General features: G+C 36.9%; 1 protein-coding gene across 18 annotated transcripts in view; it reads right to left on the bottom strand.

The window, feature by feature from the left end:
* CACNA1D (calcium voltage-gated channel subunit alpha1 D) overlaps positions 1–17,904 on the bottom strand; it is a 164,881-nt gene that overhangs the window by 50,189 nt on the left and 96,788 nt on the right. For 11 of the 18 annotated variants that reach the window (XM_071755807.1, XM_071755808.1, XM_071755820.1 and 8 more), the window contains 14 exons: positions 16,329–16,489; positions 15,560–15,785; positions 15,207–15,414; positions 14,399–14,519; positions 13,239–13,353; positions 12,472–12,541; positions 11,741–11,810; positions 10,860–11,004; positions 8,915–9,044; positions 6,334–6,393; positions 2,175–2,281; positions 1,009–1,096; positions 399–506; positions 177–229 (listed from right to left, as the gene is read on the bottom strand). In XM_071755807.1, coding sequence (XP_071611908.1) covers positions 177–229; positions 399–506; positions 1,009–1,096; positions 2,175–2,281; positions 6,334–6,393; positions 8,915–9,044; positions 10,860–11,004; positions 11,741–11,810; positions 12,472–12,541; positions 13,239–13,353; positions 14,399–14,519; positions 15,207–15,414; positions 15,560–15,785; positions 16,329–16,489 — 1,662 coding nt within the window. Of the gene's footprint in view, positions 1–176; positions 230–398; positions 507–1,008; positions 1,097–2,174; positions 2,282–6,193; positions 6,254–6,333; positions 6,394–8,914; positions 9,045–10,859; positions 11,005–11,740; positions 11,811–12,471; positions 12,542–13,238; positions 13,354–14,398; positions 14,520–15,206; positions 15,415–15,559; positions 15,786–16,328; positions 16,490–17,904 lie in introns of all 18 variants that reach the window. The other 7 variants (XM_071755816.1, XM_071755826.1, XM_071755825.1 and 4 more) reach the window with 2 other exon arrangements.

Below are 17,904 nucleotides of genomic sequence, written 5' to 3'. Positions count from 1 at the left end.
TGGTCATTTCAATCCCCCCCTAAGACTGTTTTATTTCCTTGCAAACCTGTACCTTCTGGTGGATTTAAGATGATAATTCAAATTTATACAAACCTACATTGCCTGGCACATGCCTATCAAATATGATATTATTTGGAATATCATATGTCACATTCTTAGATCAAAGATGTTCTCACCGGCATTCCTCAGGATTCTGTTTTGCCTCATCGGTGCACCTGTAGAATTTTCCCTACATATAAAACAAAAAGCAATGACAAAGGGCAGAGAATACAAAATAAAGACATTTATACTATCATTGATTCAGAACAGGATCAGCCCAGTTCCAGCAGAATCCATGAGGAATTATACTCTGCTTTGCTTTTTTTGATGCAGTGGAGATTTTGGGTGTGTCTACTTACCTTGAACAGCTGCACTCCAATACAGGCAAACATGAACTGCAGCAGAGTTGTAACAATCATGATATTACCAATGGTTCTGATAGCCACAAAAACACATTGAACAACATGCTGGAAAGAAGGAAAAGGAAAAATATTTTAATACAAGTTGCTACCTTAGTACCACAGAATACATACTGGAAAAATCTACTTTACCACACTGAGATTATTTTAAAAATAACTTACTTTGTGTTGTCAGTATTTTACTTGCTTTCATAATTAAACTTTTTTTCTAAACTTGTCTATAAGTCTGTTGACAGTTCCATCAACACAAACTGACTAAAAACTACATAAGCACAGTGGAAAAGCAATTAAAATATTGCTCTGATATCTATAGGTTCACAGCAAGTATTATAGTGAACACCTTCTCTCTAAGGCAGTGATTCTCCCCCACATATAAACTGCTCTAACTGTGAGCAGTTACAACAGTAACAACTGGCCTGGTATGTTTACCAGTCCAGAACTGATTTATGTCCCTGCCCTCTGAACTTCTCTATGCAATTTTTCTTGCACAGAGATTTTTAAACTGCAACAGGACTTAGCAATCAGAATAACAGAAATATAACTTAAACACCTTAAGTCCTTTTGCTCTGTTTATTGCCCTTAGAGGCCTCAAGACTCTTAAAACTCTGAGGATCTTCACAACTGAGATAGCACTTGATCTAGGGGAAAGAAAAAAAAAACAAAAAACCAGAGTTATTTTGTTACTTTTAAGGTAACATCTAATTAATAAGAATAACATTCCTTATACATTAAATTTTTTAAAAGCCTTAAGATATACATATAAGAATGTAACAATTATTTCTGTATTTATCTTTTATTAAATTAGAAAATAATATCAATCTCATAAATATAGGAATAATGTTGGTTTCTGAAGCAGCTCAGAAGCTTGTCTCAAATTGTAATGCAGTTAATTTTGGTCAGGAGCAAAATAGTGCCAGAAGTATTTTTCAGAACTGACAAGCTTTTTGAAGACACAATCTAATACCTGCATACGAATAAGTACTCTAATTTCCATCCAGCTGCAGAAAAAAAAATCTCACATTCTCTTTCTTTACGTAGCTAGGCTTGCATTTTGAGGAAATAATAGCAGGCAGCCTTTAAAAAAATATATTGTGAAACTGAAAGCTTGAGTAATACGTATTCTAGTACAAGCAGAATACACAGTGGGAAGCAGTTGATAGATACCCAGCCCTTGCTCTTTTCTGAGTCACTAAGTATTTCACAAATGATTTTACAAGGCATGTGCTCAGTGAATAAATAAGCCCCTTCAGACTTACTACATTTCACCTGATTCAAACAAAAGAAAAATCTCTTCACCACCCTTTACAGCCCTGATTCAACTTCTGTCTCCTTCAAATACTGCCAGGCACATATCTCAGTAGGTTGATGCTGAAAGAGGAAGCTCATGGAATAAGACTGTAGATGTGGCAATAGCAGAAAGGAGGGTACACAGACCCCCTAGAGCTCCAGAAATTCCTTCTGTACACAATACAGCATCGTGGTGCTCTTGCTTTCTTCCTTGGTAAATAGCAGCAAGTAGTATTCTGTTTCCAACCCATATTAGCAATAAGTTAAAAACACTCTGCATGCAAAACACAACCTCTTGCCAGTCCCAGCCCTGGGTTCTGGCACTGCACACCCACATTTAGTGAGGGAACAAAAGGAGCTATAACACTGATTTCAGTATAAAATCCCAACACAAAGGTAAATTGTTCACATTATAGGCATAGTACTTACTGAATACCAAACGATACCAGAGAAACACCCACAACCAGCAAATCCAGCAAATTAAAATAATTCCTGCAGAAGGACCCTTTATGAAGGAATGCTCCAAAAGCTGTCATCTAAAAACAGAATTGTTACACATTTAGTCTGTATTTCAATGTACCCAAATTCACATTTAGGCTGTTTACAAGACACTTGCCTAGAGTGTGAATGCATACAGTATCATCTCACTTTCTATGAGCCATCAAAATATAAAACAATCCCACTATGTACATTAAATCTTTAATTTAAATGATAGAAATTCTGCTAAAGGAAGACTAGCAAATGTGTTAACTGTTTCTGATGTTAAAAAAAATTTCTATTTTGTGTAATAATTGATTAGGCTGAGCTAATTACACGGAACTGATTGGTACTTTGCTAAGAAAAATCTTTACAAGAACCATAAAATTTCCATTCTGTCTTGAAACATTCTGTCTTGAAACATACTGTCTTGAAAACTGAAAGAGCTGAAAATGCATTGAAAAACAGTCAAATCTGGTACAGAACCAGCACAAAGCTGTCAGAAGTCAGCACTACACTGCTGTGTGCCTTTGGCTCACAGGAGACGTATTGAGATCATGAGTGGGTATCTCAGACTGACCTAAAACAGCCCCATAGATTGTTTTGTATTATGCATGGACAAGGGTCCCCAGGTTTTTTCAGTCTGAGGGGAATATCAAGCATTACTCTCCCTAATCAACTTTCTCTTCACTTTTTACTTTCTGGGGCTGGATTAAGATGAAAGAAGCACACAAAGTGCATCTTTTGAAGGAACCTAAATGGTTCCATCATTTGCAGGTTTCATTAGGAGTCAGCAATAGAAACGGTTAATTATGGCAGCAGAGAGAACCTGAACAGGTGTTCTCAGGCATCACAAAGATTAGTTTGGCTACTAAACCACCTTTACTGTAACCAAAGTACCAGTTAAAAAATGCACAGAGGAATCCAGTTCAGCCATTAGAGGCACCGAATCTGCACTTCATATGATTTTGCATGGGTTTTTCCATAGTTATGGATTAAGACTTCAACACTGAAGCTAAACCTCAATTTAAAATAAGGATAAGTTTGAAAAATACTTAGTAGTCAGTTCAGGCATGTGGATTCTAATTTCTTCAACCCTAAGCTCCTCTTAGCATACACTCAGCTACTCCTTTTTTTCCACTGGTAAAAAAACTCAGTGCCAGTCAGCAAACATCTGATATTGAGTGTGAATTTGAAACCCATTACTTTCTATTCTCTTCCTCAAGATGGAGCAAAAAGATTTTATTTCATTTCCTCTTGCATCAGACAATTACATCTTTCAAGATTGTTCCACAATACAGAACAAAGCTTCTGTCAATGGGCATCTCAATCTCCCGTGCCACTGTTCGTGTGCACAAACTTGCAGGCCTTCTGCATCAGAACCCACCAGCAAAAGCTATTATCTGCAGTATGGCTGAACTCATCAATATCAGTGGGAGTTTAACACTAAAATAACCCTGAATGTCAAACCTACATCTATCTACAAATACTGATTTACACTGGAGTGCATTATCAGCAGCACACAAAGTTTCATGTAAAGACTCCCACAGAAGTGAAGAGACATTGATCCAGAAACACAGGTGAAGTACATATCTCCCTATTTTTATATGGAGACTCATATTTCAATCACTACAAATCTCAGGAGAAGCATTTGACTAAAACTGTGTTTAGCAAACCATTCCTTTGCACAGATCAAGACCAAAGCAAAGCCTCGTGCAGGTTTGAGGCACTGAGCGCTGTCACCCAGCTGTGGCATTAGCTGGGGCAAGGTGAAAAGCCCAAGGTCCTAGCCTGACTTTTGCTCTGATATTGTCACATTTCCCAAGTACTGTAAACAGGATGGCAAGCTGGATTTCAGCATCACATAAGGACTACACGAGAGAGTTCTTAAATGCTTTAAGCTGATGTTGCAGCTTTCCTGTTATTTATATACTCAACACCATGTAATGTGGAAATCATGTCTCTGCAGAGCAGTCAGAGCATAGTGAGACTTTCCACATGCTGAGAATTATTCTGCTTTAATGTTTGGTTTTTTGACATTTATGAGTTCCTTTGCTGCAGCTGATAATTGCCTCTGGTTTTCTTAATGTCAGTTTCATAGACTTTATGCCTGGAATTAAGGAATGTTTCTGTTACTGCAGGTCTTCAATTTCCTCCCCGTAGAACACAGGCAGCTGCTGTACTAGGGGGATGCTGTGGAAAGCACAAGGCAAAACCCAGCACGGGAGACATGGGGGACTCCAGCCATAAGCACGCAAAGCCACTGCCTGGGACATGTTAGTAAAGCAGGCACAGTATGTGTACGTGTGTCCTGTTCTGGTTGCCCATTAGATTTTTTATGGCACAGTTTATTTTCCTTTATAAATAACTGTGAGTGCACTGCCGGGCAGAGCTTCCTGGCAAAGGAGAGTCAAAAGCACCAATATTTTTGGTTATAATGGGGCTTATTATTTCTTTGTAATATTTTACAGTATCAGATTTTAGCAGCACAAACTCTAGAGCTTCCTGTTGCCTGTGGGCAACTCTTGAGTGCCTCAGTGTCAGCATCTTTTGCATTCAGTGGGAATGTTGTTTTTCATAACACATCCAGTCATGCCTTTCTGTGCCTTGTTTTGTAATTCCTCTGTCTACAGGAGAAACTGAGGAACTGTGCAACCTGCTGCTCAGAGCATGTGGAAGTTTACTGACTCTTGTGCCACAGAGATAGTGGCAACACATTTTGCATGGTTTGTCAAATTCAGAGCTGGGAACCAGTTTGACCCCAATGCTACACTTCTCTCCAGTGCTTCTCTCTTTTGTTCAGCCTCTCTCTAGCAGCAAAACACCCTGGATATTTATTTTGTAATGCTTCAAATGGTACAAGATTAATCAATTCTGTAGCAAGCACCTTTGCTGCAAAATGGAAATAAGGGTGCAAACATAAGTGAGGAAGAATACTTGCAAACATAAAAATAGGCTACTACTTAGAGTACAGCTCATCTTGTAAACAGCCCAAATACTGCATCAATTAGTATTAATCAAATCGCATTGTGAAGAGTATGCACAGCAATATGAGCAAAAGCTGGGAGAAGAGATTTTGTTAAGCTTAATTCTCAACTGGAAATGCAAAGTTTATGTACAGATTCTCAGTCTGTCAGAATTTTTTTAAGTGTTTAGATCAGGGTTACTCATCCAAAAACTCAAGGTGAACATGCACAAATTTTAGCTTTCGTGTGTAAATCTCAGAAAAAACATTTTGCAAATTCCTACCAATACTTTTGATTTCTTTGTTTGGCATTATCTTTACATGTGAATCTAATACTCAGTTACATGGATGCTTTGTCAGAGGAAGCCTCACACATCTAAAATCTGAGCAACCCCAATGAATATTCTTAATAATCAGTACACAAACTCTACATTAAAATGTCAGTTTTTAGCTCATGCATGGGTAATACATTTAAGCAAGCATATTTATGCCTTTCTCTGTATTTAAATGTATGCCCAAGATGAATGCAAAGTATCTTAGTATATAGATAGATAAGTGCAAGTTATCTTGCAAGTCCTATTGCAAGAAAATAGTTATCTACTATTTTAGCTCTGTGAATATAGCTCAGCAAAAGAAATGAGAAATTACATGCTGCCTCCTTAAAATACTCATTATCTCTTTTGGAAATGCCAGAGCAAGGAGAAGGAAAAGCTCATGCGCAGTGAATTATTTTTCCCCTTTCTGATAAATGTGAGTTAAAAAAGGGTAAAAAATGAAGTATTAAATTGATGTAATGATTAAAAAATCAGCTTCTTCATGCATTCAATGGTAAAAAATGATCAATCAAAACTATGAGAAACTGTCAAATAAAAAAAATTCTCTGGTTTAAAAAAAGTTTAGCTTTGATCGCTTAGAGAAAAGGCGAAGAACACTTCAAGTGCCTTTTCTTGGCAGGTGACACACAAGGAAAATCCTTTTAAACAAACTTCCTTTAAAAACCTGTTACCTTCAAAATGATCTCAAATGTAAACATACTAGTGAAGACATAATCTGCATACCCTAGGATCTGGAAGGTAAACAAAAAGTTACAAACATTATTGCTAAATCTGCTTTTGTGCTAACAAGGATCAATTAACAATGCATTACCTTTAACAGGATTTCAACAGTAAAGATGGCTGTGAAAGCATAGTCAAAGTAACCAAGTATCTGCAAGGTATAATACGTGCCACAGTAAGAAATCCATCTATTAATAACTTTACAATTTAGACCACATGAACAATAACACTTGAATTAATCTAAGTAGGTAGATGTGGAATTTAGACAGATTAAAATTCCAATTACTGTGTAATGATTTTTATTTAGTTAAATAATATCAGATGTCACTGTAATTAGATACTAGAATTCCCCCCTAAGGAGTTAACAGGACCCAACGAGCAACACTTTGTTTCAATTGAAGCTTTCATCTACCAGCTTTCACAGGTACTTTTCTTTAGACTTTAGCAGAGATAGAGAATCTTACAAAAAGAATAAACACTTATTAATAATCTATTTCGTTTTTAAACCAAAATATTGCATAAAAAAACCACTTCAATGGATGCTTCTAGATTGCACATCATTCTACAATTTGTTACATTATATTGTTCCTGTTTAGACTAGGCTACAGTGTCACAAAGCAAATAAATGAACAATAGGTTTCCTAAATTCAGCACTACAACTCCTTTTCCTTGAACTTGGAAGATACAGCAGTGGTTTCATTTAAAATAACCCACAACAGTTGCATAGTTATATGCAAACTTTTAAGAATATTGTGGATGTGATATTGACCTCACTGCCATCCACAGGAACACTGCCATATGCCTAGCACTTAATTTAACCAATGATTTGCATTACAATAGAGTAATAGTATAAAGGATCCAGCTCTCCAACTAGCAAAAAGTTGTGTACAGACATGTTGCCTGCAGTTCAGCAAGTAGCAAAATGGGAAGGAGAAAAGAAATAAAGACAACACACAGAGAAAGCATTCCTAGATTAGTGCATATGAAAGGAAATATTTTTCCCAATGTTCAGCTGAAGATCACATCCTTCTGTCCCTTGCTGTAGCTGAAAAAATAGGCAAATATTAAAGCCATTCAATGAAGATCAATCAGTTAGGAATTAATTCCAAACATAAAAAAGAAAATATTTAAAAGCATTCCAGTTTGTAAATTTTATTTCCTTGCCAAGTTGACTGGCTGAAGGAAGATGGATCACTCAAAGATATTAAAAAGAAAACCACGCAGGTCTGGTGAATTTGTGAGTATTTACAAGAGGGCAATGCCTACTTGAAATCATGTTTTCCCTGTCTGTGTCCCAAATAGAAATACTCTTTTCAGTTACCATCACTCTCCAATTATCTTCTTTAGTTAAAAAAAAACCAATCATCAGCCCTTCAAGTAATTTCTGCAATACCAGTTTCAGTATTCTCTACCAGCTCTCTTTTTCTTATCCATTAGTGTGATTTATTCATAGGACTGCATTTGTTCAGTTTTACAGTTATGGGAAGCACACAGCTCTACTGAATAGTACATGGAGACTGTCTTTTTTTCTTTGACCTCTTTTTACCTTTACAAAAAGTTTAAGCTTTTGGGGTTTTATTAATGTCCCTGAAAACACACTCAGAGAATTCTGTTCTTTGAACACAGAGAAACAGCCAGAAGAGGACTTTGAGAGGCTGTATCTGCACTAGCAAGAACAGGAGGGACACAACCTCTACTGACTATGAAGGCCCATCTTTCCCTTATGAGGCAGAAGAATTTCTCCAACTCCATGGCAATCCCTACAGACCAATTTATATCTAAGACAGGAGAGACCTAGGATTTGTGTTGAAGTATCCCAAAAGTCTGCACAGACTATTACCAAGTTCCATCAGGTCAGCCATTTCACACCTAATCTAAAGCACACACAATTTAAAGTAACATGAGGAGCTTGCTGCACCAATAATAAAAGTGCAGTGAGTGTAAAGCAAACATTAGCTGTCCTGAGATTGGATTTTTGTTTCTCCATCTAATAATTGGGCATTTGAGTAAGAGGCAAATCTACCATAATCAGAACTTGAAATGGAGGATTCAGAGCTGGGCATGCCCTGACACTCATCTTACATAGGAATTTAGAAAAAAGTGACATTTGTTGAGTTTCTGATATGGAAAATAAGGAATCAAAGGAAAGAAGTGGTAATGTCCCTACAAATCCATACACTTACTAAGTGGTACTCTAAGTTCCACAGGTCTACATGATGGAGACAATGAAGAAAAGAGGACAGGTCAGAGCCTACTCCCAACATTTTACAAACTGTGATTATTTTAACTGGCAATTTTAAAACAGTGCCAAACACTGGGAGGCACTAAGAGTGATTCAGGAAATGTATACTAGGTACATCAAATAAAAATTTTGAAGACTATAACAGAATTATGAAGATTATGCTCATCTTGAGCATATTTTATTCTGATATATTTATAGCCAAGAAAAACATGATGTAAATGATAAATGGTTCTACTACCTATAATGTTTCATCATTTAACTTGCCTTTAAAGATTAATGTCTTTATAGGAAAAAAAATAAACCTATACCTTGAAAAAAAGAAACAGGAAAAAGTTTCTTAACTTCAGAGCAAAAACCCAAGCAGTAGTCACAAAGGATTTCTCTCCTGGGAGAATATATTTATCTTCAGACATAAAAATGAAGGGCTTACATTATTTCTAAAAGAGTGGCTGCGAATCGGATCCTCTGCAGCCAGGGAAACACTGCTCAGCATGATGAAGACAAGGATGAGATTGGTAAAGATGTGGTGGTTGATGAGTCTGTGGCACCCCACTCGAATTCTGTAAAAGAGATACAAAAACATACCACGTGTGCAAATAGAATTCAGCAGATGGCTAACACCATGTTTTCTATTACTCTGCCAACAGTGACAGAACACTGAGCAACCCTCAGCAACTAAAAGCAGTGAAAATGCTGAAGCTATTGCTCTGATTTCTAAAAATGTAAATCAACTGAAAATCCAGCCCTCCTGTGGTGAAGATGCACTTACTGAAGGAATGTGAGAGGATTTCCAAGCTCCTGTCAGTTTTTGGGTTATGAATACCAGTGCTTGTGCCAGTGTTTGTACCTCCATGCACACACAGAGGCCACTTCCAAGTGCACCAATACCAGGTAATAAGTCATTTCAGATCCCCAGTTTGATTTTATTCTTATTAAAGCTGTGAAAAACACTCCTGTGATGAGATGTGGCTTAGGCTGCTGATTTCATTGCACTGTTTAGAGACTCAACCCAAATCAGAATTCTCCTGAAAAGGTTTTCTCATAGAATTATAGGGTGAGTGCTGAAAACTACAGAGCTACTAGATTTCCACCACAAATATGAAGTCGAATTGCACATATGCTTATGAGCCCGAGCTTACTACACATGTTACCAAACACCTTGGTAGAGTAGGTCTGGAAATAAATGGGCAAAAAGGTAGGATCAGGTTTGCAACTGATTAAAACTGAAACTCCAAATTCTGCTGAAGATATAGAAGGTTCTTGGGGAAAATTTGTTCTCCTATTATTAAGTAGATTGCATACTTAACCATACTTAAGATGCATTGGTTAAGCATAACTTAACCAAGTAAGATGGCCAGTGTGGACTGATAACATGTTGTATTAGTTGAGGCCAAAAGCAACTCACGTTCAACAAAATGGATTTTTGCATTCAGCATGTCTGTTCTTAAAATTACTAGTTTAAATAACTCTCTTTTCAGTTTGTTCAACAGTTCTGAAGAGCTTTAACACAACCTATGCAATAAATAAGATACAAACTCAAAACACTTTATAGTGATCATCACACAATACTCTAAACTTAATTATGATGACCTCTACCACAGAGAAAACAGAACTCTCCTATACCAAATAATTCAAGCCTCCTTACCAGACTGCTCATGAAATTCCTATATATAAATGTAACAGCTACATTCAACTTGCAGGAACTGAATTTTGTTCACTCCCATCCAACAGTCAATCATGGCTTGTAATGACTACTGAAGTTTGCTTTCTTCACCAGTGTAGAACTTCAAATGCTCTGGAGTTAGACTGAGGAGTGAAAGACTTCAATTATCCCCGAAATCCAACTACTACCATTCTTGGTATTTGAAATCATTTGTCTTCATCTTCAGCATTTGCTTGAATCCAGGAAAATGTTGTTACTCCAAGAGGAATTTATACTTATTTTCCCCTCATTTTCTTTTTCTTTCTAACTTTCTTTTTTCCTTCCTCACCTGTTTTGTTACACAAAGGTTTCTGAGGGTTATTAAGAATCCTGTCTCATGTAGAAGATGCTCAGATTTTATATCACAGTTTTATATCCAGTGACTAACATACTAAATAGCTGACATACATTAAAAGGTACTTTCAGACACGGGCAGACCCAACAGACTCTATGTCCAGAACTCAAGTATCTTCAACAGAGGGAAGCAAATTAATGTATTTATAAAATTACTTTCATTTACCAAGTAATTCAGAATATTTTAGGAGCAAAACCAATCTCTCTCCTGTTCTGGAGAACATACTGAAGTTCTACTCCTAACATCATTGGTAGGAGGTCTGTTTCTTCACTGCCAAACTTTCATCAACTAAACCAGTATTTTTCAAAATATATTTACGGGTTGGTGCTGCTGAAAATGAAGAAGGCACTCCCTTCAGGGATTGGGGTTATCTTCTCCTTCATATTTAGTTCTGAAATCCTACGGGGACGTGGGCCTGCTGGTACTTCTGGTTCATCCTCCTCATCTTCTTCATCTTCACCTACTTTAAATTAAACACTTTTTTTACTATAAAATAAAAAACATTAAGGTTTTGTTCACGAAAATATAAAAATATGGCTTGTATTAAAATAAATATAGCTTATAGGAAATGGATGCTCATAGCATAGCTTTAAAAATCCATTAATCAATTTATGAAGATCCACATAGTTGTCACTCATATAGCTATTGATGTGCAGGTATGGGTGAGTGCCTGTGTCCCCTGAGTGCACCAGGAGGCTTTACTGGCCCTGAGCAGCCTCTCCTGGGGCCTCCACCCACACCCCCTGCACATGGAGTCTGAGGCCCCACTTAAGCTCAGCCCCTGCCTGCTCTTTGGCTGCTGAGCCCTGGGTAAAGGCAAGGCAGATTTCTGCAGCAGGTACCCACACAATGGGACAGAGCTGATTGTTAGGTAAGTAAAGACAACAAATCAAAATTGGCTGACATCATCAGCCCCAGAATGTCCTTCTTTGCCAAATATTTCAGAAAAGTTTAGCTCTCCCACTCAGATAGCATTACCACAGCAGTCTGCATGCTTACAGCATTAACAGATGTGCTGTTTGTACTGTCTAGGAAGCTGCAGGATGAGATAATGCTTAGCTGCTTACAGGCCCATTTATGCACTGATAAGAAAGCACAACTTCACTGACTTCAAAGGAATTGATTCAGTGTTCAGCAAGTTAAGGGTATTTTAGCAACTGCAATTAAATGTGTTTGCCTTCTGGCTGGTATTCACATACCTGGCACATCACAGGGTGGATATGGATCTTTATCCTCATCCTCTCCTTCTCCATAGCCAGTGATTGTCACCTATAGCAATGAAAAAGATGCACAAGAAGAAACATGAATTTAAATATAGCTTGGAGAATAAAGTTCAACAGAAACCAAACCAAATAAGCCTCTGAAGTCAGGGAAGTGATCCCTATCTGAGTTTGATCACTGTTTGGGGCTGAGTTTTCTGAAACATAGTAATGAGAACAAAAAAGAGACAAAAGTTTAAGGTGTAGTTTTAAAAAGATACTTTAAAATTTTTTTCTATAGTATCCACAGTCTTCTAGATGTGTGGATCTCAACAATAAAATAGGCTTTAGTAAATGTTACCAAGAATGTTTTACTCTGTTCTACTCAGAGTTTGTCATTCACTAATATATTAATTCCCATTCACTTCCGTTAGATTCATCTGACAAAATACCTAGAGGGATCCTAAAATAATATCATATTTTTCTATTATTAATTTCTATTATTATTTTTCATGCTCTAAGAGCTTCCTTTCTCAGAATAACCTGAAACTAAAAGGCTTTTCTGAACTAATAGATTCTGTGGGAATACAAAGCATCAGAACTACTAACCTTCCTTTGCCTGGAAAAAAAATGTAGGGGTTATGTACAATGCACAGTAGTCTTGAAAAGTATTCCCTAGCAAAATTAGTAAAACTGCTTCTTAGAAAGGACACAGTTTTTATAATAAGCACCTTACTATCCTTGGGCTTCTTTTGGTCACCTTCCAACTTCTCGCTTTTTTTATTTTCAAGACTCTCCTTTCTACAAAACAAAATGATAACAGTTATGAAGGTCATGTAAAACCAGAAGATTTAAATGAACTATACCCATTTGATCTAAAGTTAAGAGATCATACCTAAAACCATGCAGTAAAATATCTAAAATTATTTGCACAGCTGCAGGTGTCAGAGCAATAAAAATCCGTGGCATTTGAATGCGATGATCCATTTAAAGATTATAATTTTGAATATAATTCCAGAAGTTAATCCCTAAAAATTTGATGCATGATCATTACTTGAGGGATAAACTGTGCTGGTGGACTCATACAAACAACTTGCACTGACTTCAATAGGCCTGCACTGATTTCAAAGAAGATTTTCTTCTTGTCTATATAAGGCTTAGAGAACTGATTCCACAGGGAGCTGTGCACTGCCAACAACAGATACATTCTTGTTCTAATCATGCAGTAAATCCTACCATTGCAATGTTTACACATCAGTTGCCTTATCATTATGTCCTTAATTTATCCCATTTTCCCAATTATGACCAAACTTTTGTCTAAAATCATACTAATTTGGTCTTATTTTAATGCCTAAGTAAACATAATTTATTTTCCTGAGTCATTTACATTTTTTTAGATAGTAGAGACATTTATATAAAGTAAATAAAATCCTTACAGAATAATGCAGTACTCTTTTCCTTCCTTCTCCTGCTTATTCAACATGCCCATGCCACTTACCTCGCATTCTTTTTCCTTTCCTTTTCTTCAGCTTCTTCTTTCTGAGCTGTATTCAGACTCTCAGCATCTGCCAAGTTATCCACAGCAATAGCCAAGAAGACATTTAGCAAGATATCTATTTCAAACCATTTTAAGGGCACTATGAATTACTGTACTTTTCGGTTTATTATCAACATAAACACTGACAATGTGAGAGATATAAAAAGCAACTTCCTAACCTACAGTGTAGAGTTTTGTGATACTGGAGTGTAGTGTAAATAACACTCGTTTAGAGAGCTAGATTAATTCTGGGTATAAAGTGAGCAGAGATCCATTAGGGTCACTGATATAAAAATAGAAGCCTACTTGACATATTTTTTAAAATAAATGAAACTCAACTTTATGCTAGCCTGAGTGTGTTTCAAATATGAAACACTGTCTATAAAGGTGGAGAACGTTCAGGCATTTTGAAAGAATCATTTTTATAATGCACTGTTCTTCTGTGTCTACTACAATCTATATTAAAATCTGTACTTCAGTCAACATCAGTTAAGTGCATATACTGATACAAGCACCACATAGTGCAGAAAATAGAATGTTTTGACCCTTTTATGACTTACTGACCTTTAAAGAATTTCTGAGAATGACACTAGCTTCTGCTGCTACATGGGACCATGGAAGTAATTCCAGTAAACTGAGGGCAAGGAAGGGGAATGCTTCAGCAGACTTAACCCTGACTGACTCAAGACTCCTTTGTGCAAGTTTCTCTCATCTGCTCCCTGCACTATGCTGGGGATCACTGACTCCACTGTCACCATGTGTCAGAGTTAACAGGGCCACATCAAGTGTGAAAAGAATGAACAGGACAGGCCACAACCATGCATTTCAGAAGGAAAGATGTCAAATAGTGACAAGCAGGTAGAATAAGTGTTTTCCCACTGGAGGAAGAAAAGAAAAATTCTCTGGTTTCTGCCATTGTGGTGGCTGGAGGTGGAGCTGGAGATCACTGGCATCTCGCTCATGAGGAAATGGGTATACAGAGAAAAGTCTTTTTAGAGGGCTTCACACATGCAGAAAGTGCTCGCCTGTACATTGGAAACCACTCCCTCCTAGATAAATTTTCCATAAATCTCTGGCACACAGCCCCATTTGGAGATGTTTCAAGTCAGTGCAAAGGATACAGTTACCACAGATGAAGAGGATAATGAAATATATACAGACTATCATGCCTGATGATGATGGGCCACCATATGCCATTATGCCATCATACATAACAGCATTCCAGTCTTCACCTGTAAGAATCTAAGAAGCAGATAGATCATTATTATCTCAAGAGCAACAGAGAAATAAGTTTCCTCTGACCACAATACACCTTCTCTATACATACAGGAATATTTTCATTTACTGTTTTAAAATTTCCATTCAAATGAGCATCTCTGAAAAGTTTAAGCTTAACTCTACTAATTTTATTTTATGCTGTGCATTTACATGACCAAACTTCAAAGGCAAAAACAGTAAAAACAGATGCCTAGAACTTCACCGATTTTGGCATGCAAAAATAAAAGCACCAATTTTCAGTAATACTGCACATGTAGTAATGACTGCAAATGTTCACCACTCTTGATTTTCAACTTAGTATACATTTCCAGGTTCTCTTTGTATGAAACAGTGCCTGCAAATCCTTCCTAATGTATGCCATTTGGTCCTGTAAACTGGTCTACCCTGTCTCAGATTTAAAGGGGACTGACCAAATCATTGTAAATTATAAAACCAATGTACCATGCACATACACTACTGCCATAGCTTAGTAACTGTTAGCTATTTTAGACTGGTGCAGTTACCAGAATACTGAATTTAATGAGCAGAATGCTACTTGAAGTAAGCTGTATAAACAGTATTTGTAATTTTATTTTCAAGCAACATGATCGCTTAGACATTTTTCTTGGTCATCAAAGGTAAAATGTTTCATACAGGATGAATGAAAATTACCTGGAATACAGTTAAAAGGGCTTGTGGAAAATTATCGAAGGTGCTCCGTTTGGTTTGAGTTTCATCAAAATTAAATTTGCCTCCAAACAGCTGCATTCCAAGCAACGAGAAAATTATGATGAAGAGGAAAAGCAGAAGCAACAGTGAAGCAATGGACTTCATTGAGTTTAACAAGGATGCTACCAAGTTGCTCAGGGATGCCCAGTGCCTATAAATTAAAATGCATGTGTTAACACACACAAAAAATATACCAAACAGAATAGTAAAAGAGCTGTGCATGATGAAGTATTACAAAAGAATTGCTGACCACCCTTCAGCTATGCCCTCAAGGTAGCAGTATTAGCTAATCTTACCTCGTTACTTTGAAAATACGCAGGAGCCGAACACAGCGAAACACTGAGATTCCGAGGGGTGACATAATTTCCAGCTCCACCAAAATGGTTTCAACAATGCCACCACAAACCACGAAGCAATCAAAGCGGTTAAAAAGAGAAACAAAATAAGCTTGTAGGCCCAAGCTGTACATCTTTACTAACATTTCACAGGTGAATAAAGCCAGAAGAACTTTATTTGCAATATCTGGAACAAAATATTAAAAAGAAAAAAAAGACATCTCTGAATTGCCTCGTAGATTCCATTTTTATTTTAACAAATTAGTACCATACAGTCTATACTAGTTTACAGGCTTTTGATTAAGAAGGAAGTACATGGTTTTTATGTTAGACTGTATTTGCTGCTTAAGTGATAAAAGTCAAACAAGAATGTAAAGCTTCTTGCCCCTATAAACTATTCTTTTCAACACATTGTGCTGCTCATCTCACAGCTTGAGTCCACACTGTAACTTAAGCAACACAGCCTGTTCTGCTGAGCCAGTTACCATTGCCTTCCTCATATTTCAAGAATGGTTTAACAATTATTTACAATGTGGTACTCTCAGCTGGGATGCATTTAAGGTGTACCACACCTTAATCAAATACATTCAATCATTTCTTGTATCTCCCTTTGGCTTGGGTGACTCCTTCAGGCCAGCAAACAACAACAAAATGGAAAAGTACTAAAGTAGCCACTGACAGAATGCAAGTATCCACAGTCAAAACCAGGACAAATAATTTTTGATTGTACCTTGGATCTGGGTCAGCCAGTCAGGTTGATTATAATGCTCTGATGAGATAGTTAATGTGTTCAGAAAGACCAAGACAATAACAAGCCAATAAAATGTGACTGATTTTACTGCAGCTCTACATTTTCTTCGATTAAATCGATTCCAGCGACGCCAGCGTCGACTGAAAGTTCAAATAAAAACAAATTTATTATTATACAGAAACACCTTAAGGATGGTTTCTTCTGTGTAGAAAATATACTGCAAGTATCTATATGTGAGCAGGTGTATTTCCCTAAATATATGCACAATACTTCAGGAAGTTGTGTAAATTATTACCAGTTGTAGATAAGGGAGTGCTATTTTGTTATTCCTTCTTTAGATTTCATTATAGATTTTAAAATATGAACCATAACTTTGAGACTCCAATTGCCTGTGACATAATTAGATTACATTGCATTTAATAATTCATCGCATAGTAAGATGTATTTTTCTTCCCAGGCCCCACACATTTAAAGACAATTAAAAAAGGATGCTATGATGCAGTTCTCTTAACCAAGTACCCATCTGACTGCATAGAAACATATTTCCAAGGATTAACTTCCACTTCCACTTGTGGTACAGCTGGAATGCTAGCTTGCAATGAAAAGAATTTTCTATTTTGATCCAAGGCAAAGACGTTTATGCCAACCCAATCTCCTTCACAGGCTATGTCCTAATTTCATTAGCCTTAGCATTCTGCCATTGCAGAGTAAGACTGCTGGCACTGGAGTGAAGATCAGGCCAGAGAGTAAGAACTGGACCAAGATTTAGCATTTGGCTTAGAATATGTTAGGACATCCCTGACAGCTGAACACACAATTTAGGGATTTGCTGCAGAATTTGAGAGTTTCTGCATCTTAGGTAAACAGTTTTTTAAAAACTAATGATTCCTATGAAAAACACCAAAATTACATTCTTCTGATATATCAGAGAAATGGATTTTGCAAATGTGAGATGCTGAGTATCCAGAAGCAATGGGATGACATCTGTCAGCCTGAAGACCCTTATAGAAATGGAAGATCAGATACACACTGGCTTAAATGAAAATGCAAAACCAGCAGTTTTGCTGGTGCTATTTCTGTGTTATAGCAAATACTAAAATGATGAAACATTTAAATAATCAGTTATGTGTTCACTACCATCCTAAATGGCCAGATCTCTATTGACTTCAGCAGAGTGAGGTACAGACGTAGGCTGTCACCAGATTTTTGTCTGAAAGCTATAAACTAAAGCTTGCAGATAGTGTCACATGAAAAACTTCTCAGTGCAGAAAAGCACCAGATAACTGTTGCCTAGGAGCTCTTCTTCAAAAAAGAAAAGATGATTCAGAAGGAACACGAGTCCGTTCCAACTGCTTGCAACTGGTCAGCACCTTTAGGTCATTAGAGCTAGTAAGGCTGGTAGAATAAACCTGGGTGTGCTATTCCTCTTCACTGCTGCAAGAATTCACTGATGTTACCAATAAATTACTTGTTGTAACATCCAACACTGAAATCAGTTTTACTATTGTTGAAAACTGGAATGATTCCAGATGTTGCCAAAACTACTGATGCCATA

This window comes from Heliangelus exortis, chromosome 12, assembly GCF_036169615.1.
Source record: "Heliangelus exortis chromosome 12, bHelExo1.hap1, whole genome shotgun sequence".
In the NCBI taxonomy this organism is placed as follows: Eukaryota; Metazoa; Chordata; class Aves; order Apodiformes; family Trochilidae; genus Heliangelus; species Heliangelus exortis.
Note: the sequence above shows the minus strand (reverse complement) of the source record. Positions and strands in the feature narration are given on the sequence as shown.